General features: G+C 36.6%; 1 protein-coding gene across 2 annotated transcripts; it reads left to right on the top strand.

Annotated features, from left to right (window-relative positions):
- The first annotated feature begins 1,264 nt into the window (after nucleotides 1-1,264).
- TAGLN3 (transgelin 3) lies at nucleotides 1,265-23,021 on the top strand. 2 transcript variants are annotated; one of them, XM_074301166.1, is made up of 5 exons: nucleotides 1,265-1,440; nucleotides 1,946-2,127; nucleotides 3,285-3,459; nucleotides 20,577-20,679; nucleotides 22,513-23,021. In XM_074301166.1, the coding sequence occupies exons 2-5, from the start codon at nucleotides 1,948-1,950 to the stop codon at nucleotides 22,712-22,714; spliced, it is 660 nt and encodes a 219-aa protein (XP_074157267.1). In that variant the 5' UTR covers nucleotides 1,265-1,440; nucleotides 1,946-1,947; the 3' UTR covers nucleotides 22,715-23,021. The 2 variants fall into 2 exon arrangements, with proteins under 2 accessions (XP_074157267.1, XP_074157266.1); XM_074301165.1 differs by lacking the exon at nucleotides 1,265-1,440 and having other exon boundaries at nucleotides 1,796-2,127.
- The last annotated feature ends 909 nt before the right edge of the window (nucleotides 23,022-23,930 follow it).

The raw sequence follows: 23,930 nt of genomic DNA on the forward strand, positions 1-23,930 counted from the left end.
AAGTTGGAATCTGTGAAGTTTTTAATATTTGATATTATAGTGTTGTGCCACAGTTCTCTTTTATTGTCCTGACTCAGTTTCCCTAATTGTCCTGACTCAGTTTCCCTAAATTGGTTCTGTCTCAGTTTCCTTAATTGTTCTGCCTCAATCCCCTTAATTGCAAACCCCACCTCTGGTTCATGAAGACTGATATAATTCAGGGCTATTTGTCAATGTGTAAACTCAGAAAGGGTAGTTCTAGACATTGTATCTGGAGTTCAATATTTTCTTAACTCCTAGTTTGTTAAAATTTATGGTCCTACCCCCCAACCTGTCAGAAGCAGATTTATAGTTCCTGCCTGGAGATTCCTGCTCAACAGAGTTTGGGACTCCATCCCCCTGCCTCTGTTTAGCTACTGTGTATAAATATGTCATTGAAAACTCAATGTGGCTGCTGCATGCAGGCTGGAGGATGGATTCTTGGAGGCCATAGCCTCAGTCAGCCCTGGGACCAAACCATGGATCATAATTTGGTCCCAGTATATCTCTTCCATTTAATAAATTATTAAATACTCCCTAACCTCTATCTTGCCTCAGTTTCTCCAGCATTACAATAGTATTTTGATATTTCAATATAATTTATTTCCTTTTTATTCCTATGTACTATATTTTATCACTTAAAAACATTAGTCTGAAAAGGAGTCCATAGGTTTCACTAGACTGCCTATGAAACAAAAAACTATTAAGAACCTTTCTTTAAACATCAGATTACAAAAATAGCTAGTTAACGAAGGCAATAAAAACTTATTTTTAAAAATTGAGTTGAATTTTAAATTTGATTTCCAAGGAGGATAGTTTTGAGATGAAATCTGGGATGGGACCAAAAGTCAGTGGCAATCAGCCCTCTTGCTTCTGCAGGGGTGGACAATGGAGGAAAGTGGTTGTTGTTGTTGTTGTTGTTGTTGTTGTTGTTTTAACCAGATGGGCATTGGATACAAAAGGCTTTCCAGACATTTACGCACTCCTCTCTTCAACATTGCCTCTCTCCCATATCTTTCCTTCTGCTCCAGTCTCAGATCTATTGTCCTTCTTTAGACCACAGCCTGCCTCTTATTTTCATCCCTTTTCCCTAGGGGAGGGGAAAGAATTATGCGGGAGGAGAGATGGGTAGTGTAGGCTTGAGTGACTCTGGCAGAAGTGGGTTGGTTCTTCGTAGGGCTCTTAGCAACGCCCCTGGTTTGACCCTCCTCATACATGAGAAAATCAAATCAGTGCATCCTTCTCCAGATCACCATGCAGCATCAGCACCACAGCATCCAGTCATTTTCCTGCTTTGCCTGTTAATTACCAACTCCTTTAGATTCCATGATTTCAGGCTTCCTAAAGAGTAACTGAGCAGGGGGAAAACATCACCAATTTCCCCTGCTGGCTGGCTTCGATTCAAATTTCGCTGAGCTTCATGTACAGTATCTCTCCTCTCTCTCTCTCTCTCTCTCTCTCTCTCTCTCTCTCTCTCTCTCTCTCTCTCTCTCTCTCTCTCTCTCTCTCTCTCTCTCTCTCTCCCCCCCCTTCCTCCCTCATTACATTCCTCCCCCATCTATTCCCACCCCCACCCCCATCCCTCGACAAAGTGGGGATGTTCAGGGATCCTGCTTCCCTTTTCCGACTTGCTGGGTATTGAGAGTTTAAAGCTCCATCCGAATATTGTTTTATTTTCCTTTCCTGGATCCAAGATAAGCTCACTGTCTCCATTTAAAGTGCACCCCTATTCCCCTCCCCCTCCTTTAACTTCCCTCCCCCGTTTCTCCGCTCTCCTGCTGTTACTGCCCCTGCAGCTGCTGCTGAGACGCCTTACCTTTTCTTCCTGGCGCTTTAAACCAAAGCCACCGCTGTATTTGGTCTGGGATTTGGGGAGACAGCTGCTGCTATTGTTTGAATGACGGCTGTGTTATCTTTTCTCTTCCAGAGATGGCTAACAGGGGACCGAGCTATGGTTTAAGCCGGGAGGTGCAGGAAAAGATCGAACAAAAGTATGATCAGGATTTGGAGAATAGATTAGTGGACTGGATTATTCTGCAATGTGGAGAAGACATAGAGCACCCAGCCCCTGGCCGGACCAATTTTCAGAACTGGTTAATGGATGGAACGGTAAGTATGGATACTAGGAACGAATCTCTCCTCTCTCCTTTACTGAGAGGCGGCTGGGTTGTGTTGCTAGGCTGGCTCTATCTTTCGGGAATTGACAATTTCTTGGTCGTTTCAAAGTCTATATTGGCCCACCTGGACAATTCCCTTTTTAGCTAGATTTCTGGGCTTTTCATACCTCCCAAATATTTCTGATGGCTTTAGAGAAAATTTCAGGCAATTCAAACCTACCCATCCTCTTTTAAAAGAGACAATAATTCTTTTTCACCTTCATTATATTATTGTTGTTGTTTCATCCTCTGCCACCAGCAGCCACCCATGGTGCATTAACTTATTTCCGAATCTGGTTGTTTTTGTTTGCTTTGTTTTCTTTTGTTTTTGTTTTTCTGCTAGTGGATGAGTTCCCTCTTGTGTTATGATGGTCCTATTGCTTTGTTAAGGGGACCCAGGGCTGAAGCTAGCGTGAAACCCAATGAGGTCGTTACTTAATGATTGTTTTTCAACTAGATGCTTTCAGGGAGATAGAGCGCTGCTGTCTACATGAGCTTGTGACTCTAGCCCTACTAGCCTTGCCCTGATGCTGTGATTTACTATTACATAATATTTAGCATATACCTTCACTTTATTTTCTTGGTTTGGAATTTTTTTAGGTACCCCCCCTCCACCCTGTGTGTATAATTGTGGAGGAGTGTTAAGTAGGATTTTCTAATTCAGTTCTTTGTCATGGCAATAGCATGTGCTTGATTAATCACTGAGCTTGATTTCAATCTTTGGATAGAAATAATAATTAAAAATTAAATCAACCAATAAAGAAATAGATAGATGCTACTGAAATAACTTCTCTGAAGCAGCCATCCCCAGTAATCAATTGCTCATCAACATTATCTTATGAAATTTGGATCCTAGTTTCCCCAATTGTAAACATACTTCTGTGTCCAGAGAAGTTAAGTGGTTTGTTTGTGATTGCACAGCAAATTGTTTGCAACATAGGAAAAAGATCTTGGATCATTTCATTTTCTCCTGTAAACTGCCACACCTTTCCCTGTTCCACTGATATTGACGATTGTATAAATTGGCATGGGTTAGGATTTGCTTTTTCTTTTGGTGACCTGTAACTAACAATATTAGATAGACTCTTCCATCTCTCTTTCCTTTTTCAGGTGCTGTGCAAATTGATAAATAGTTTACATCCATCAGGACAAGAGCCAATCCCAAAGATCTCAGAGTCAAAAATGGCTTTCAAACAGATGGAGCAGATCTCTCAATTTTTAAAGGCTGCTGAAATATATGGAGTCAGGACCACAGATATTTTTCAGACTGTGGATCTATGGGAAGGTAAACAACTAAAGTGTTTGTGGGTAAACAACTGATGTATATATTAACAAAAGAAATATTTTTCTTCTCTGTTCTCTCTTCCTTCTTCTTTTCTCTCTCTCCTCCTTTCCTTTCTTCTTTTCTCTCTTCCTTCCTTCCCTCCCTCCCTTCTTCCTTCCTTCTTTCATTCCCTCCTTCCTTCTTTCTCTTCTTCCTTCTCCCTTGTCTTTCTTTTCCCAGCTTAACATTTTCACTCTCCTCTGTCTGTGTCTGTCTGTCTTTCTCACCATTTTTCATTTTGATTCTTCCTCTACCCAGAAACATCTTCTAGTTCTATTATCCCAATTGTCTGTCAATTTTCTGTTATTATAATGCTATGTCAGTAGTGTGTTTTAGATCCCTTTTGTGGTAGATGTCTCACATTGAGGATATCCTGAAACCTTTTCAATTTGACAAATAACCAAAAGACATCATTTGGAAGAAAAATGTACACTGAATATATTTTATTTCTCTTACCTCACCCACAACATACTTTTTCCAAATAAACATCAGCTAATAAAAAAGTGGTATGGTAAAGGGGATTGACTTGTACCATTAATGCAATTAATACAAAAATGAAATTTTTATTTTGTCATAAAATCTGAAAGTGAATGATAACCCTAAGCTGTAGTTACCAGTTACTTAGATGTCCATTACATCTTTCACGGACATATCTGGTCTGCTGCTTATGATTCCTATAAAGCCTGCTTGAATCACTGAGATGTAGACAATGGCTACTGAATCAACTGTTCTTTCATCTGTTTATTGTTATTGGCTGTTTCAAAAAGCCTAATAGAACAAATCAATGATGCTCTGATCTAAATGGTTGTTCTCACATGGAGCTAACTGGTGATAACAGTATTTTCTCTCCATTAGACCTAATAGTATTTTAAAGTATATTGAGTGTTAATGCTAAAAGAGTTAGCCTTTCAGTTAATGCCACCTTAGATTGAATTAGTACTAGTACGTTCCTGCTAAGAAATCTAAAACTCATGAAAAATGATTTGTACCATTGATCTTGGCAATACTCCTATGAAAAGAGAGACAGAAGCAACATCCTTCCTGGGGGAGGGAGGGGGTAAGAGCAGCTGAGATTCAGAGTATGGCAAAATCATAATAGAAACTGAGAGTTTCAAGGATAATGATGAAGCTTTATAGATGGAAGAGACCTTAGAAACCATCAAGCCCAACCTTTTCATTTTGTTAATAAGGAAATGAGGCCCAATAAATGTCTTGCCCAAAGTCACACAGGAAACAAATGACAACTACAGCATTTAAATCAGATCCTCTAATCCCAAAGTAAGTACTTCTTCCATTGTGCTGCCGTGGAAAGGAAGGGACCTTTGAGGCTATCAAGGAATCCCAATATCTATGCACTTATTACCCAAATCTTTTAAAGCATAGATGATAACATTACAGATTAGGAAATAAAGGAAACTTAAAGATTACCTATTCTAATTTTATGATAAGAAAATTGAGAATTTAAGTCTCCTTTTTAAATGACTTGTCCAAGTAAGCATCAGAGGTTAGATTTAAACACAAGTCCTTTGATTCAGAGGCAATGCCCATTCACAAATCCCCTGGACTATGATCTATTTTAATACAAAGTTACCCTATAACGTTAGGCCCTAGATATATGTTTGGGGATTCCATTAATTAGACAGAATGATAATTATAATGATGATGATGATAATGATGTCATGTAGTCATTATGTGTTTCATTCTTTGCCTGAATGCTCAGTTTTCTTTAGGTGCTAAAAAACTACTATCAATGTTAACTATTTTCGACAGAAGACATCGGTACTGTACTGATATTGTATAGAATACCATACAGGATAGAATGAGCTATCATAGGGCTTTGTTTTTTAATGGGAAATGACATAAATTAAGGTACAGAGAGTGCAGAAAATGGAACTTGGAGGGAAGATGAATGGTGGTCTGTAAAGACTGGGTTTATGTGTTATTTATTGTAACTTTCTTTAAGAACCTAAAAAAAGGAATGTCTTCCTAATTTTGTCAAATTCCATTGAAGGCTTTTCAAATTTCAGGTTCTCATTAAATATTTGTTGTTGGCATATTTGATGACATATTTTTTAAAAAGTGTAATCACTATATTCTATCCAATAATATTCTATCACAGAGGAAAAGGGGATAGCTTATATGCTGTAATTGGCATCCCCTAAATTCAGGGTGATCCAAAAGTCTTGGTGTTTAAAGTTTAAAATTTTGAGGAAGGTGTTTAAAGTTTAAAACTTTAAAAAAAACTTTAAAAATATTGAGGAAGATCTAGAGCAAGGTTTGTAGCACATTGAATAGGACTCCTTTGAAAGATCTACTGAAAAAGGATTAGAATTACAAAGAGTAAGAGACCATCAAGGAAATATGATTTGCAGTAATAGAGGAAATAGTCACATTAATAAGATCATGTATTAATTAAAGTCTTGTTTTTCTTTCTTTCTTTTCTTTTCTTTTCTTTCTTTTCTTTCTTTCTTTCTTTTCTTTTCTTTTCTTTTCTTTTCTTTTCTTTTCTTTTCTTTTCTTTTCTTTTCTTTTCTTTTCTTTTCTTTTCTTTTCTTTTCTTTTCTTTTCTTTTCTTTTCTTTTCTTTTCTTTTCTTTTCTTTTCTTTTCTTTTCTTTTCTTTTCTTTTCTTTTCTTTTTTTAGTACTTTAGCAACTAGGCAGTGCAGTAGATTGAGCCTGACTTAAAATCTTGTTTCTGACATTTACAAAAAGTTGGACATGACTGAAACAACTGAACAGCTCTAAGAATTAGAACTAAAAGAGACCTCAGAAACCATTTATTTCACCCCACTCATTTTATATATGAAGATACTGAGGCCAAATCTCCCAGGAGTTCTATTGCATCATGCTGTTTCCTTGATTGATTTGTACTATTGCTTCCATCCCTTAATGCATGGAACCAAAGAAAGTAGACTGGTTCTCTCTTCCTGCACTTATATTTTTGTGATACTATTGAAATCTTTCTTAAGGTAGGTAGAGCTAATGGGATGATTACTAATGTGATCTAGAACTCAGTTTACCAAACATTACAGTAGCGGTAAAGGAGAGAAAGGTGAAGCCAGAGAAATCCAGAATATAGAACTACAACATTTTCAGTTCCTAAAATCTTTTTTTTTTTCAACTTCTCATGACCCTATTTGAGGTTCTCTTGGCAAAGATGCTGGAGTGTTTTGCCATTTCTTTCTCTAGCTCATTTCACAGATGAGTCAAACAGAATTAAATTCATTGTTCAGAGTCACACAGCTATTAAATGTCTGAGGTTGGGTTTGAACTCAGTTCTTCCTGACTCTATGATCAGTATTCTATCCATTGCACCAATATTTATTTTCCTATGTGAAATGCTTTTTCAAAGCTATTTAAATGTCAGGAGTTATTATTTGAACTATTGTTTCTCAGTGCTGGGTAAGGATGACTGAAGCTCAGAAGGCTTATGGCTGTCATCCCCTACAGCTCAAGCCAGCTTATGCCATTGACAGGAAGAGGGGAGGGCTCTGGGGAGAGGAGAGAACCATCAGGGGGTGAAGCAGAGGAGACAGAATGGAACCTCCGATAAAATGCCCAGAGAGCAGTGAGTAAAAGGAGAGAGATGACTCAGAGCTAGCACAACAGTGACAGATGAAGCCCAGGAAGCAGAAGCAGGAGCTGAGCCAGACATCATGAGGAGGCATCTGCTTATAAGAGCAGCTAAACAGGTGGAGGAGAATCACTGAGGCGTAAAAGCTCTCAGTTTAGAGAGATAATGGGAGGACAGGATTACATGTGTGTGTGTGTGTGTGTGTGTGTGTGTGTGTACAGTGACAATACCAGTTATAGACTAGCCCTATCAAACTTTGGCTCACAAATCTCCTGCCTTGTCTTCAGACTCTTCACTGGTTTCAATGTTAACCCCAGCATTGCAGATAATTTAAATCCCCAAATGCATGTACTGTTAGGTACCTCCCTCTTCCATCCCTTTTCTCCTCTCCATTCACCTCTCCAAAGCTTCCAGTTCAGATTAATTCCAAAGGAGCCCCTTCTCTTGGTCCTGCTGCTCTGCTCCATGCCATTGTAATGAAGAGTACCTGGATTTAGAATTTGAAAGGGTTTCAAAAATCATACAAACCAATATGTTCATTTTTTAAAAATTGAGAGATAGAGAAACTAAATAACTTGCCCAAGATCATATAGATAGAAAAGTTCAAAAATAGAATTAGAACTCAAGACCTTGGTGCAACTAGGTGGCACAGTGGACAGAGCACTGGATCTGGAGCTAGTAAGATCTGAGGTCAAATCTGGCCTCAGACATTCACTAGTTGTGTGACCGTAGGCAAGTTATTTAATCACTATTTGTCTCGGTTCATCTTCCGTAAAATGGGGACACATTTGAGAAGAAAATAGCAAGGTATTCTAGTATCTTTGCCAAGAAAACTTCATGGGTAAGTTCATGAAGTTGGACATAACTGAAAGACTGAGCAACATTGCTGTGTATCTATCCTCAGGACATTTCATTTCTCACTTATATTTGTCTTTGATGTCTGCTTCTCTGTACTTCCCTCTGGTCCAGAGGCTACAGCAAACCTGTAGGTATCCACTGGTCTTAGGTGATGCTCTTATGCTATGTATTCACAGAAACTCAAGGGGAAAGAGTGGACAAATGCAAACTCATTTTGAGATTTCAATTATTCAAGCAGAATGGAACTCTGGAGGCATAAGGATTCAATAACTTGAAACCCTCTTTTGACAGAGAAGCTGGAAAGGCATAGTTTTAAAAGCCCTGGCCTTGGAGTCAGAATAATGGTAATAACAATAATAGCATTTATATAGTACCTACTATGTGCCCAGTATTCTAAGTGCTTTACAAATATTCTCTCATTTGATCCTCACAATAAACTTAGGAGATAGATGCTATTACTATCTCCTTTTTACAGATGAAGAAATTAAGACAACAAGAAGATGTTTTATAAACTTTAAAGTGATATATAATTTGTGGTATTATATTATTGTAGCATCATCATTTATATTATATTTATAATGAATTCTGAAACAATCAGAAAGGACCACTGTTTCTTTTTAAATTTTTCAATAGTATTTTTTTCTAAATACATATAAAGATAGTTTTCAACATTTGTTTTTGTAAGACTTTGTGTTACAAAAACTTCTTCCTCCCTCTTTTACCTGTCCCCCAGACAGGAAGTTATCTGATATTGGGTAAATATATGCAATTTGTTTAAACATATTTTCATATCTGTCATATTGGGCAAGAAAAATCAAAATAAAGATGAAAAAACTTGAGAAAGAAACAAACAAACAAAAAGTGAAAATACTATGCTTTGATCCATGTTCAATCTCCATAGTTCTCTCTCTGGATGCAGGTAGCATTTTCCATCCCAAGAAGGACCACTGTTTCTAAAAAGATTCCCAGAACTCTATGAATGATGTAGACTACAGCATAAGGTTTCAATTTGTAAAATTTAGATCAATGAGAATGAAGCATTGAAAACAAACTAAGTGTTCTCCCCCCACCCCAGGATTAGGGGGACAGGGACTCAGAACAGTCTAGATAGATGATGGATCATAATATCTAAAATGTTATTTAAAATATTTTTATTGCTAGTGTTTATTTTTATTACTTTTATTTCCAAATCTCTTTGTCTTCTCTGTTCAGCAAGCCATTCCTTGTAACAAAAAGAAAAAAATGTAAAAGAAAAATAAAAGGTGAAAAAAACCCAAAGCAGTTCTAGAAAACTTACTAGTATATTTGATAATATATCCAATCATCCATCCACATCTCTAGAAATAGGGGTGAGGATACATTTTCTCTCTTTCTTTTGGATCTTTTTGTCATTAAAATTATACCACAGTTGGGGTTTTTGCTGTTCTCTCTGTTTGCTTTGTTGTAGGCCTTGTATATATTGTTTTCCTGGTTGTGCTTGTTTGACTTTGACTTTGTTCACATAATTCTTCCCATACTTCTCTGTATTCTTTATATTCATCCTTTCCTATAAGACAGTAATATTCCATTACATTCCTATACCACAATTTGTATTTTATGGGGATATTGTTAAATTTTTTCCTTGTGGCAGCAGCTAGAAAATGGTAGCCATGAATTGGCTAATTGGTTGTCCAAAGTTTTGACACGGAAAAGTCAAAGATTTTGATCCTGGTCTTTTACAAAGTTAAGGCTAAGTTAAGTGAACATTGTCATTGAACAACAGTTTCCTGAATCATGGAATATTGATTTAGAACAGGAAAGAGTCTCAAAGGTCATCTACTATAATATTTTATTATATAGAGAAGGAAATATCAATAAAAAGTCACACAGGTACTAAGTAGAAGAGCTGGAATTTGAATCCAGGTCTTCTCAATTTAAATATATTGCTCTTTTCACAAAATAGTACTGCTTGTCTATTTGGGAAGGTAGGGTACTAACCCAGTTCTTACTGACTCTCTTGCTCTTGAAGACAGTTATTTGTCTGACTAAGGCAAATGCTGTGTGGTGGATTTTATCTTCCTCTTCCTTTTCATCATTAGGTGAATCAAGGAAGACATCCCAATCAAATGTGTTTAGCTAGGAGAGAGATGAGTGGCACAAAATCATAGGCAATTTAACCTATCTTTTTTTTTTCCAGTTGATGGAAGGAGCAGGATGGAGAATAAAAACTGAGACAGTTTCTCAAATTGCATCTATTAACAAATAGCCTGCATCAAGTAAAATCCTGTGGAAATTAACATTTAATTGTCTTGCTGGCTTTCTAGTTTTCTTTGGAGCAAGCCTTAGCTTATACTTATTCCCTGCACTAAATAAATATGTCCCTTCCAATAGATTCTATGGGAGGTAAGTTAATGAAACAGACAGAGAACTCACATTGAAATGAGGAAGACTTGAACCTAGGTCTCTTATTAAAGCAGTCATTAGTCAAAGACATATAAATAAACTTCAAAGAAGTTATAGTTGTGTTGCTAGCGAGTGTATTACCAATAAAACCATAGGTCCTTATAGCTATATATTGGGTTCTGGGGGCAGAAAGTTAAAAAATGACAGGTCTTGTTTTTTATGTCTTTTATTGAGTGTGAAGGCCTGTTACAAGTAAAATTAAAATATTATTAAGTATGTAGGAACAAAGTGACCTGAGAGATGTTATAGGGTGGAGTTCTTATAATTAGGGATGTGAAGGAAGAATTAATGCAGGAGGTAGCATCTGATCTGAATCTTGGAGGAAAAGAAGGATTTTATCAGGAAGAGATATGGAGAGAATTTTATTTCAGGCAGAGAAGAAGCTAGGGGAAAATGTATGGAGGTGGGAGAAGACAGGATGAATCAACTGATGACTAGTAAGCCAGTTTGATTGGATTTATATAGTATGTCAGTTGAAGACTGTTTTATCCTAAAGGCAATAGGGAGTATCTGAGTAGGAGAGTGTCTCAGCCTTAGTGTCTCAGGAAGATTGTTTTTTTTGTTTTTGTTTTTTTAATTAAAAAATGGATTGGAAAAGGGAGAGATTGAGGAAAAGCTAGTAAGGACTTTATTTGTAGTAGCTAATGTGAGAGGTGACAGGGGTCTAACCTTAAAGTGGCAACCATATGGGGGAGAAGAGAGAGACATCCAAGTAGACTGAAATATGATTAGAAACATGGGTGGGAGCCAGATTTTACAGGTGGAGAGATCAAATGCCAGACTGATACATTTGTACTGAAAGTTCCCCTCCTCCACCCCATCTATCATAACTAACAGGGTGAGCCTGTGGACCATTATCCCTTTCCTCTTCCTGTGATAAATTGCTGTAACCATATCCTCATCCCATTGTGAAGTCATGGAGAAAAAATGGTCCCCTCGATACTCTGTAGTCTACTTTTAGAGCCCTGATTCTCATAGCATCTGGTCCCCTCTCCAGTTGTACAGCTGTTGCTGGTGCTTCCCCAAGGTGATGATGTTGGTAGCAGTGGCTCTTTTTACAGAGGAAAAACCATTCCCTCTTCACATTTAGACAAAAGCTCCAGTGGAAGCATCTTCCTGGTTCTAATGGAGTCAGTCCTGACTGATGAACTCAGTTTTGTTTCCAGGAGTTAGTCAGTTTGTCTGAGTTTATGTTCTTCCTTCTGCAAGAAGCTTTTCTTATCCCTCAGCTGCTAAGATTTTCCCTTTTCATATTTCCTTCCATCTACTCCCTTTCTTTCTTTTTTTGTACTTGGCTGTTTATATGTTGTTTCCCCCATTAGAATACTAGCACTCCAAGGATAGGCATTGTTATTTGCCCTTCTTCATATCTCCAGTACTGAGCATAGTACCTGGCACATTGTGTATGTTTAATAAAGAAATGATTATTGATTAACTGTATTGGTAAAAAATTCCATACAGATTAAGGAGGTTAGAGTGGTTTTCAGTGATTTCTCTTTGTGACTCTAGTTGAGAGTTCCTTGGCAAAGATACTAGAGTGGTTTGCTATTTTCTTTTCCTGCTCATGTTACAGATGAAGAAACTGAGGTAAACAGGGTTAAGTGGCTTGCCCAGGGTCACAGTTAATAATTATGCTCGAGGCAGGATTAGAATTCAGTTCTTTCTGATTCTAGGTCTGGTACTATCTATTATGCCAGAGTTTGTCAGTTAGTAACCACCCTGGATATGATAATAGAGAGAGGTTCTTCAATTCAAGGAGGGTTCTCAATGCCAAAGTTTTCCTGGTCTTAGGAGGCCTTGGGACATTTTTGAGATCCCTGTCCCACTCCCCAAATTGAACTAATTCTCTGAAATAACCTTGGAGTCCTTGATTTATGAAGAGTAGAACAGTTTCTAGATTGGGTTGCTCAAGCTTCTAGTAGCTACAAGAAGGATATTTGGTCAATAACCAATCTTGTCAGAAATAATCAATAATATTTCCTGTATGCATTTGCATGGTAAATGCTGGAATGTATTCCTTTCATGTTGAATAGGAAGTACAAGAAGCTTTATTAAAAAGTCAAGGGTTGAGGGGACTGATAAAGTTTGAGAATCCTTGGAATAAAGGATGAAAAGTTCAGTGGTGCTGGGGAGAGGATGAAGAGTACCATACCTTGACACTTTCTGGGACATGAGTGATAAGCAGAAACAATTCTTTGGAATGAGGAGAGGATAAACTAACTTCATCTGTAATTCACAGAAGAGTTTCAAATATGGTTCTTAAGTATCTGCACAGATGGCTTTGTCTCTTCCTCATCTTGTCATTTCCACCCTCACTCTATTCATGAAAATATGGCTAAAGTTGGGTTTGAGTGGTAAGAAAGCTTAGATATGTTCCCATGTTTATCCCCAGGCTGTGGGGGAGGAAGCAGAAATTACCACGTGATTCCTTCCTGGGCAGCAGTAATAGCACTTAACTCCAGTGGCAGCTGAGCTGTGATTACATGGAGGAGGAAGCCTTTCAGTTTGTGAAGTATTTTAGGGTTTTGCCTGGGAGACATTTCCCAAGTTACATTAGGCATTGAAATTAGCTGTATCGTTTTAAACCTTCTGACCAACAGAAAGACTGAAGAAGGCTTTCTGCTCCATGTAGCCATAATAATAGTTCATCTTTACATAGCACTATGATGGTTAGAAAATACTTTGATCTCAATACCTTTCCTCCCTTGAGATGAGTAGTACAAGTGTTCATATCATTTTTACCAATGAAAAAGAATTAACATGTTGTAGTGGGAATCATGCTAAAAATGGCAGCAGAAAGACCTTAGGTTTAAATTCAGACTGACATTTTCTAGCTATGTGACCTAGCTTAAATCATTTGATTTCTTTGTGCCTCTGGCAGTTCTCTGGCACTTATAGACTGAAATCAGAGACAAATGTAGACTACACAAATCAAAAAGCAGAAATCATTTCCTTCATTTGGATGAGAAACTGAAATTCATAAAGTCTTATCCAGGTTTGCACCACTTAAAAAAAAATAAAAAGTTGGAATTAGGATTTAAATACTACTCTCTTCTATAAGAAGCCCACCATCCTTTTTTCCCCTTAAAAATGTTTTATTCATGTTTTGGGGATCATTTTTGCCTCATTGCCATTTTCCAATAACCACTCTTCAGTAACAAAGGACACAAAAAGGAAACATATGTACCCACCATATCTGAGAAATTATAAATTATTCTGCATCTGTAATCCACCATGTTTTGAGGGAAGGAGGAGAATATTTATCATCACAAATCTTGTGGAATTAGGATTTTTCATTGCACCAATCTAATTTCAGGTGACTTTTACTATTCTTTTCCTTTTCATTATTGAGTCCTTTCCATTATTATGTTTATTGATTTCTTGGTTCTGGTTCTGGTTGTTTCCTCTCAGAATCATTTAAAACAATAGCAACTAACTTTTCCCAAGTTTCTTTAATCTCATATTCATTGTTTTGAATAGTACAGCAAAATACCATTACATTCCAGTATTATGACTGATTCAGCCATTTATTTTCCAGTTAATGAATACCTATTTTATTCTTAGTTTTTTGTTAGTACAAAAACTTCTGTTATGAATATTTTGGTCTATATGGAATTGTTTTCTTTCTTTTTGATTTCCTGTTGTATTTGCTCAGTATTTGGGATGAAGTACAAATAGATTTTGATCATTTTGATCATATATTCCAAATAGTCTTCCAAGATTGTTGCATCGATTCATAAATTCAGCATGTCTAATTTCTCAGATCCTAAAATGTATCATTTCCTTTAAAAATAATCTTTAAAATTAGATTTGAGGGCTGGTATGTGGTAGAACAATTGGACTTAGTTCTTTTGACCCCAAAGGGATGGAAGAAAGAGTAATAGATAGAAGTTTCCAAAAGGCAAATTTAGGTTCAATGTTAGGAAAATTTCCTAATAATTGGAGCTGTCCCAAAGTAGAATGGGCTGCTTCAAAAAATTGTGTGTTCTTCCATTTTAGTGAGTTTAGGGAGAGACTGGAGATATTTGTTAGATATATTGTGGTTAGGATTACTTTTCATGTTTTAATTGGACTAGATAGCCACTGGGGTCCCTTCAACTTCCAAATTCTGTGATTGGTATGAGATGAAATTTCAGAATTCTTTTAATCTACATTTTTCTTAGTGTTGGTGATCAGGAATATTTTTCAAATGATTGTTGATAGTTTGCATTTTTTCTTTTGAAAACTGTTGGTTCACATCCAGTGAATCTATTGAGAAATGGCTCTTGGTCTTACACATTTGTGCTAAAACTTTTTATGTTTTGGCTGTTAGATTTTTATCAGAGCTGCAAATATATTTTTTTAATTTGTTGTTATTCTAGTCTAGCAATCTTTCCCCTCCATTATTATGCTATTCTTCTTTTCCTTAATTCCCACTATAATTTGAATAGCCTTCCAGGGAAATACAACTATATTCTGGATATGGTATCTGATGTTTTCTACTCTGTAAGATATCCTCAAAAAACTCAGTGAGGTAAGCACCAGAATTTAAAACTGCTGAGAGAGAACCACACATCCTTAGATATTTCATTCCTCTCCCTCCTGTTCTTTTCTTCCAAGTTTTTAAACATACTCTAGGCTATCCCTTTAGGGCTGATTCTAGGGTTTTTCAGAGATGCAATGTGGTATGGTGGATAGAGAGACATCCTTGAAGCCAGGAGGACTTTGGTTCAAGTATGGTTTTCGACACATACATGTTGTTTGATTAGGGACAAATCACTTCTCTCACTGTTGTAGACTAGCAGTAATCAATTTTTTTGGTCTCAGGATTCCAATACATTCTAACATATTATTGAGATGCTCCTGGTAGCTTTTGTTTAAGTAGGTTATATCAGTATTCATCATATTAAAAATTAAAATATCAGTGTTATTATGAAAATATGCTTGACCTGAAGGACTTCCTGAAAGTCTTGGGAACCTCAGGAGACCTAGGACTAGATTTTGAGAACTGCTGTTCCAGACTAGACAACTCTCTACGACTAAAACTTGTAGAGGAGGTACTAACCTGTATTGTTTGAGAGTTTTTTTTCCCTCTTGGAGTTCCCTATACTAGATCTAGTCTCTATACCTGTTTCAGAAACAAGCAAGAAATGAGGTATTTCCTTGTGCTGTCTTTATGTTGCCCTAAAAGTTCTATTGCTTTCCTTTGGTGGTTAGTGGAAGATGCAAGAGTTAAGTCTTCCAAGAGTTAAGAGAATGAATCATGTATGATTCATCTAAAATTGAATAAGTAGCTCTGAAATAAAATATTTTAGGTTAAGGGTTTTTATTTGAAAGAATTGGTACCCAGTATGAAATGTGAATATTGAATACAGCAGGAGTCTTTTAAATCTGCCTTTAATTTCATCTCTATTTGCCTTTTTCTTTTTCTCCATCATTATCATTATCTTGATGATACAAATGCATTGTAGAAGGTAAGGCAGAAGTAGGAGGAAAATAATGACAAGACCAAGTATGAAATGTGAATATTGAATACAGCAGGAGTCTTTTAAATCTGCCTTTAATTTCATCTCTATTTGCTTTCTTCTTTTTCTCCATCATTATCATTATCTTGATGATACAAATGCATTGTAGAAGGTAAGGCAGAAGTAGGAGGAAAATAATAACAAGACCAAGTCATCCGTGCAGTGGAGAAGAACCAGAAAAAATGTATTTAAAATCTTCCTCCAAGAATTATAAGATATGTGACCTGAGGCAAATTCCTTCACTACTAAACTTCAGTCTTTTCATATACAAAATGAGAAATTTGGATGCGATGACTCCAAACTCCCTTCCAGCTCTAAACCTATGATCTTATATATTCCTTGTTAAAAAAAAAATCTTTTAGGATAGCCAAATCAGGAAAAGCCATCCTTTATTCAAATAAAAGTTGGAGGCCAGTTCCCAATGCCTTCTTTGGCTTTGATGAGTTGGGTGAGGGAACTTGTTTTTAGCTAAAATACACAATCAGGCTGAATCAGTTTCCTTGGTGATGGGGAAATCTGGTTCAATTAAAATATAACTAATTTAGTCTTGCTTTAAGTGTAGACAGATTAGTAATTAAAATTGTCTTCTCATCTTTCATTAAAGCTTTCTCAGGCTTTCTTTGTTCTATCTTTGTCCCAAGTGTCAAATCATCACATGATAAGTTTTTGCCTTCAGTAGTCTCATTTTCTTCTTATAATGCTATTTGTCTCTGTATCAACAAATATCCCAACATTCATTTAAGTTTGTTATCTTTGGTCATTTTTAAAAAAAATTCTGCCTTTATATTAATCTAGTATTTCCATACAGGAAGCATCTGTGATTTTAGCAGTATAGGAACTCACAGTATAAAAACTCTCTATCAATGAAGAGAACATCCAATTTAGACTCAGATAGTGTGGGACTATATTACTTAATTTCTCTGTGATTGTTTCCTTCTTTGGAGAGGGTCAGTTACTAATTTACTAATTCAAGTTAAGTCCCTAAAAATATACGCAGCGTGATTTGTCCAAAGTCACATAAGTAGAAATGATCAAAAACTGGTTTGAACTCGTATTCTTGACTTCAAATTTAATACTTTCTTCACGATTCCATGTTGCCTTTTTATCCCTTGGATTTTCCTTTCTTTCCATTACTATTTGCATAGTTGTTTCTCTGACATCCCAGAATTTTCTCACGTTTCAATATCTCTTCAGAGATCACTTTCATTTTTGAAAACAAGAAGACATTAATGTTACTGGACCTCAGAATCCACTATTTGGGATGGAACACTACCTGTCTCTCCTTAAATAAATAGGAATCTCGAATTGGACATTTTTGTTATTTTTTTTTAATTCCACCACATTTCAAACTCCAAAATCCATTTTATTCTTCTATTTTCTTTTTTCACTGTAATTGTGTATTCCCTAATGACCAAGCCACAATAGCCAGATTTGGTAACTCTAATCTAGATATAAAGAGAGGATTTTAATATCTGTCTTTAAACTTTCTATACCACCACTGGCAGACTTAGGCTTTCCCTTTTAACCTTTGTCCTCTTCAGTTTTCCACTACAACCTTCATCTCTCTTTTGTGCGGCTCACTTTGCTGTAAACATCACATGAGTTTTGCCACACATCTCCTCCAACACTGGGCCCATCTGTCACCTGGGAGAGGATGAAGAGGGGGTGGGGAGAAGAGAACAGGCTATTCTCTCCAACTATATCTTCCACTGCTTAGAGGTCACTCATCTTCTCAAATTACCTCCCTCCACCACCACCCCCCACAAGCATCCGTTATTTATCATCTCTTTTGTTCAGTTCTCTTGAAGCAACATGAACTAGAGGGATCAATCCTTAGATCCTAATGAATTCTTGGTCTAATCTGGTCTCAGAGTCAGATGAACAAAATTAAAAATCCATTTAAGACAACAACTAAATGTTTTAAACATTAGGAATTAACCATCAACATATACTGGATTTGCATAAACCCAAGTGTTTTCACAGAATAACAAAATAAATTCTTAATTTCCTACACATAGATGGATACCCTTAAAAATTTAAATCAACATAGGTTAACCTTAGAAGTTATGTGGGGTTTTTCTACACAGTATATGCTGAGCCACTCTAACTTCATTTCTTCTCTCCATTATCAGTCTTTGAAGAAGTGTCTTTCAAGGTAGGAGATATATCTGGTTGTAGAAAAAGTACTATACTTGGGGTTAGGAGACTGGATTTGAATCGTGTCTCTGACACTTAATTGATGTTTTGTTGTTGTTATTCAGTCATTTCAGTCTGTCCTTCTCTTCTTGACCCTATCTGGGGTTTTCTTGGCAAAGGGACTGAATGGTTTGCTATTTCCTTCTCCAGATCATTTTATAGATAAAGAAACTTAGGGAAACATTTAAGTGACTTACCCAGGATCACAGTGTCTAAAGCAGATTGAACTCAGGAAGATAAACTTTCTTGATTTCAGGACTGTATCTCATAGCTGTGTAACTATCAGCAAATTATTTTGCTTCTCTATGCCTTAATTAACACTTCTGTAAAATGGGGACAATAAGTCTGGTATTATCTATTACTCAAAAAAATGCTTTGTAAACCATAATATAGTTTATAAAGATTTTATATGTATATAAAATATGTATGTTTATATATATTATTAGTTATTAGTATTTTAGTGTTTTTTCTATTTTCTTTCAACTAACAAACATTTATTTTCCATCTCTGCTACCTCCTCATTGTTTCAGTAGGAAAAAAAAAAGATAAAAAGACAAACAAATTTGCATAGTTAAGCAAAACAATTCCCACTTTGACCATATTCAAAAGTGTATTCCTATTATGTCTATTTAGTCCATAGCCTTTCTAGCAGAAGATAAGTAGCATTCTCACACTCCTCTGGACTCATGGTTGGTCATTAATCAGTTTTTAAATATTTCAAAGTTCTTTTTTATAATGTTGTACTATAAACTGTTCTAGTTCCGCTCATTTCACTTTACATCAATTCATGTAAATCTCAGCTTTCTTGAAATCATCCCTTTTCCATTCATCATTTCTTTCCCTTAGTTTCTAGTTCTTTGACACCATAGTAATAGTTGCTTGTTTACAATTGTTATTATTAACATCAATATAAGTAAAATTATTATTATGGATTTTATCAGAAGAGTTTTTGATCTTTTTAGGGATCTAGACCTAGTTGGCAGCTATTATTACTATTAAATTGTCAAGCAGAGGCACTTATGGATAGATTTCTCTATCTATGATCATGGTTTTATTGAAGGGGGATATTCCACCAAGTGGATAGACTTTTCTTCACCTTAGACTACTTAACTTCTCAATTTCCTCATCTCTAAAATGGGGGTGTTGGCCTTGGAGGCCTCTGAGGTCTGTTCTAGATCTTAATCTTATTATCTATAGTCTTAAAAATATGTTAAAGCAAATGAAGTCCCAGTTCTCCTAGAAGCAACTGAGATGTGTTATCCCTGACACTTGCTAATTATTTGGAATGTATTATCCACACAACTGTGAACTGATTAGAATGACCCAGTGACTGAACTGATTAGGATTTCCTACTCAGTGACTAGAATGTGCTATTTGCTTAACTCAGGGAGTCCTGTTCATTTTTTGAAGCTTTTAACCTTAGAAACACTTAGTGTTGGAAATATCATTGGGACTTGGGGGCTTGCCAGCACCCAATCTTGCAATGTAGGCGTCATCCCCAACTTTCATTTCTCTCTCACCCTCCATATTCAATCTGTTGCCAAGTCTTGCTAATTTTATCTCTGTGGTGTCTCTTGAATATTGTCCCTTTCTTTCCTCTGACAATGCTCTCACTTTAAACCCTCATCACCTCACTTGGACTATTGCAGTAAGCCAGCTGGTTGGTTTGCCTGCCACAATTCATTCTATACTCCAGTCAACTTTTTTTCAGCTCTTAAAGTGATTTTCCTGAAGTTCCTGCTCCCCTTTCCGCCTCATCTCCCACTCCCAAATGCAATGATTCCCTATTACCTTCAGCATTAAATATATAATCCATTGGTATTCAAAGTCCTTCCTAATTTGTCTCCCTCTTACACATTTCCACTCTTCTTACACTTTATAAATATCCTGTACCTCCTCTCCTCCCCTATTTGGTGATTAAATGATGCAGACATGACATCCATCTTCCTACATTTTTACTGGAGGCATACAAAGTTCTCCCACCTCCCTTATTTTCACCTACTGGTTTCCTTGGCTTCCTTCAAGTGCCAGCTAAAAGCGAACTTCTACAGAAAGTTGTTTTACAATCCCTCTTAATACTAGTGCGTTTGCTCTATGATTTCCAATTTACCTTAAAAATAGCTTGTTTATGCAGAGATGTTTGAATGTTGTCTCTATCATAAGATTGTGAACTTCTCTAGAACAGGGTCTGTAGTTTTACCTTTCTTTGTATCCTCAACACTTAGCACAGCACCTAGAAAACAGTAAGCATTTAATGAATGCTTATTGATTGACTTATTTATAGTGAATTATAGTATTTCAGTTTTCAGCTCTAATAGTTTAAAACTATATTAAGACTTCTGCAACACTCTGTACATTTGACATGATTTTCCATAGGATATCCACCATGACCAGCCAAAGCTTTTTTTTTTCTTCTAGAGACCTAATCAGCCCTCCAACCCTAAATTTTTGTTTCTTCTTATAAAACATATTCTAATCTGATCTTTTTGTTGATGGATTTCTAGGGAAGGACATGGCTGCTGTGCAGAGGACCTTAATGGCATTAGGCAGCTTAGCTGTCACAAAGGATGATGGCTGCTACAGAGGAGAACCATCATGGTTTCACAGGTAAAAAACCCCAAATCCCAAACTCAATATGCTTGAAGCCATCAGTAGTCTTCAGAGAAAACCTGAGAGCCTGGCAATATTGGCTCATATTTATCTAGGCCCAAAAACATGCTTTCCTCTGTCAAACATAAGGATCACAGAATTGGAGCAGCTAGGTGGTGCAGTGGATAGAGCACCAGCCTTGAATTCAGAAGGACGTGAGTTCAAATCTGGTCTTGAACACCTAACACTTCCTAGCTGTGTGACCCTGGGCAAGTCACTTGATCCCAGCCTCAAAAAAAAAAAAAAAAAAAAAAAAAAAAGGATCACAGAATTACAGAATTGTATATAGAAGGGATTTTATATTCATCTTGTTCATCATGACTGTTGATGAAAGAATCAAAGACAAGTGGATATTTGGGAAGATGTGGAGAATCACTACATTACTGACTTGAAACTGAAAGGGACTTCATTTTACAGATAAGAAAACTGAGGCCCTGAACCATTTAGTAATTTAGAAGCAGAATTGAGATTTGAACTCAGATCCTCTGATTCTAATACAAAGTCCAGTATAATTGACAATGTGCAGGGCCTAGAGTCAGGAAGCCTGATCTTTCCTGTAGAGAACCACAGATAGTGGGCCAAGGCTCATCCAGAGATCCTTCAGAGAGCTAGTCTGGATATTACAATTTCTGAAATCAAAACTGGCCTCAGATACTTTACTGGCTGTGTGACCCTGAAAGAGTCAGTTAACTCTGCCTTAGTTTCCTCATCTGTAAAATGAATTAGAGGAAAAAAATCAAGCCATTCCAGCAATTTCAAATGGGGTCATAGAGAATCAGACAAAACTGAAAAATGATTGAATAGCCTATGATTCCAAATCTGATGACCTTTCCCCTACCTGTTTTCCCTGCTAGAATTTCAGACTTTCTCCTCACATTTCTTGCATCCTAAGATATTATTCCAATCTTTTCCTCTCTTAAATTTAATAGGGATGATGTAGCAAGTATGGGACATAGTTTGAATATGAAAATGTATTTTGATCATGAATCAAGTAGCACCTCTTGTTAGAATTTTCTTTAACTTTCTATTAATAAAATGCATGGTCTCTGTTGTTTTTCAGTCATCTGACTCTTCATGATCCCATTTGGGGTTTGCTGAACAAAAATACTAGAATGGTTTGTCATTTCCTTCTCTAGATTGTTTTACAGATGAGAAGCAAATGGAGTTAAGTGACTTGCCCAGAGTCACACAGCTAGTATGTATCTGAGGCCACATTTGAACTCAGGTCTTCCTGACTCCAGACCTCTACTATGCCAGCTAGCGAGCTGCTCACAGTCTCTGTTTCCTCAGCTCTAAAGTGAAAAAATAAGATGCTCTGATTTACCCATGATCTACCTACCCCAGGATCCCCATATTTAAATTTGGTTAAGCTCCTTTTCATTTCTCCCAAGGATTGAGGTCATTATGGGGTAGAAAATAATAAGAGTACACTTAAATTAAAGGTGGTTATAGCAATGAAATTCTTGAACTGCTATGAGGGAGGAGAGGAGAGAGAGGGAGAGAAAGATCGAGGAAGGCGGGGAGAGGGAGAGAAAGAGACATGGGGATGGGGTGGGGCTTCATTGCCTTCTTTCATAAAAACCAAGGTAATTCTTGAAAGGGGTGGAGTGGAGAGAGAGATGTAACAAGTAAATCTTTAGAATCTGCCAATAGGTTCTGATATAACAGCTTGGAAGTAATATTATAGCTTATCTAACAACTTTATCTTGAGAGGTGAAAAAATTAAGAATAAAGTTCATATTACTATGGAAGTTGATCATGACATTTTTACCTTCTTTCCTCTCTGTGCAGGAAAGCTCAGCAGAACAGGAGAGGGTTTTCTGAAGAGCAGCTTCGCCAAGGGCAGAATGTAATAGGCCTACAGATGGGCAGCAACAAAGGAGCATCTCAGTCAGGAATGACTGGGTATGGGATGCCCAGCAGATCATGTAAAACACTTGCTTCGCCTTCCCCCACAGGGAGGATGAAAAGTTCACAGCACGATCTCTGTTAAAAGAAGAAAAAGAAAAAAAGTAGTAGTTAATCACCTTCCAACCTGCTCCTCTTCTTCCTTAAAGCCTCGTTCCCTTTCTTGGTTTTTGCAACTGCTGTTTCTGCTGAGAATCCGTATTTCAAATCGCTGCCACCCGGTGTTCATTACTGAACTATGCAAAGATATCCCTGCCTCTCCTGGGAGCTCTTTCCTACCCCTACTTTCCTCTCTAGTACTTTATTTATTTGATTGTCTATTTATTTGCCAGCAATTCCCCTATTGTTCTTAGGTACACACGTAATTAAAAAAAAAAAAAGAAAGAAAGAAATCTTGCATCTAGAAGTGGACACCTTCTTTATTTTAATTTCTACTTGGGTCAGGGTTATTTTATAAGATCATAAGAATTAAAATTGAATGGAAATCTTAGAAATCTAGTAAATCTCCCCAGCTTTTATACTTGAGAAAACTGACCCAAGACTTCTTGATTCCAAAGAAGATCATTTACTACTTAATAACCACTTCTCAATAGTGCTGAGGAAGTACACTTGATTCCAAAGAAGATCATTTACTACTTAAAACCACTTCTCTAGTGCTGGGAATACAGCCTTGAAAAGAAACAAATTCCATGCTTTCCAAGAGACAGATGATAACAAATAAATGTTACAGATCATGGAATCATAGGTTTCAGGCTGTAATGGAATGGAGTCTAAATCTTTCATTATACACATGAGAAAGTGAGATACAGAAAGGTTAAGTCACTTGGTCACAACTAGTGAATCACACAGCTAGTGAATATCTAATTCAGGATTTAACCTTAAATCTTCCTGATTTCAGGTCAAGTGCTCTACCTACTGTGCTATCTAGCCCTCAAAGCATTAGACATTTGAGGAGAGAAACATTACATTTATCTAAGAAAGAAAAGCAGCAAAGGCTTTGTGAAAGAGCTAAAATCTTAAGTGAATATGCAAGAAAGAGAAATTTCCATAGGTAGGTACATGGAGAGAATGAAATGAGCTTAAATTGCCAAAACGAAATGGATTTAAATTCAATAACCTTCTCTAGGAGAAACAATGATAGAATTATGAACTTGGAAAGAATCTCAAAGGCCACCAGTTCCATCCATACCCCAGAAAGAATTCTTTTACAACATTGCGGTTAAGTGGTCATCCAAATTCGATTTGAAGACTTTTAGTTGTGGGAAACTCACTTCCTTAGGAAGCATCCCATTCATATTTTA

The sequence above is a fragment of the Sminthopsis crassicaudata genome, chromosome 3 (genome assembly GCF_048593235.1).
Source record: "Sminthopsis crassicaudata isolate SCR6 chromosome 3, ASM4859323v1, whole genome shotgun sequence".
NCBI classification, from domain to species: Eukaryota; Metazoa; Chordata; class Mammalia; order Dasyuromorphia; family Dasyuridae; genus Sminthopsis; species Sminthopsis crassicaudata.

Coding starts and splice junctions, on each gene's coding strand:
- TAGLN3 (XM_074301166.1), top strand. CDS start 1,948: ATGGCTAACAGGGGACCGAGCTATGGTTTAAGCCGGGAGGTGCAGGAA. Junction 2,128..3,284: donor ACTGGTTAATGGATGGAACG/GTAAGTATGGAT, acceptor TTCCTTTTTCAG/GTGCTGTGCAAATTGATAAA. Junction 20,680..22,512: donor GAACCATCATGGTTTCACAG/GTAAAAAACCCC, acceptor CTCTCTGTGCAG/GAAAGCTCAGCAGAACAGGA.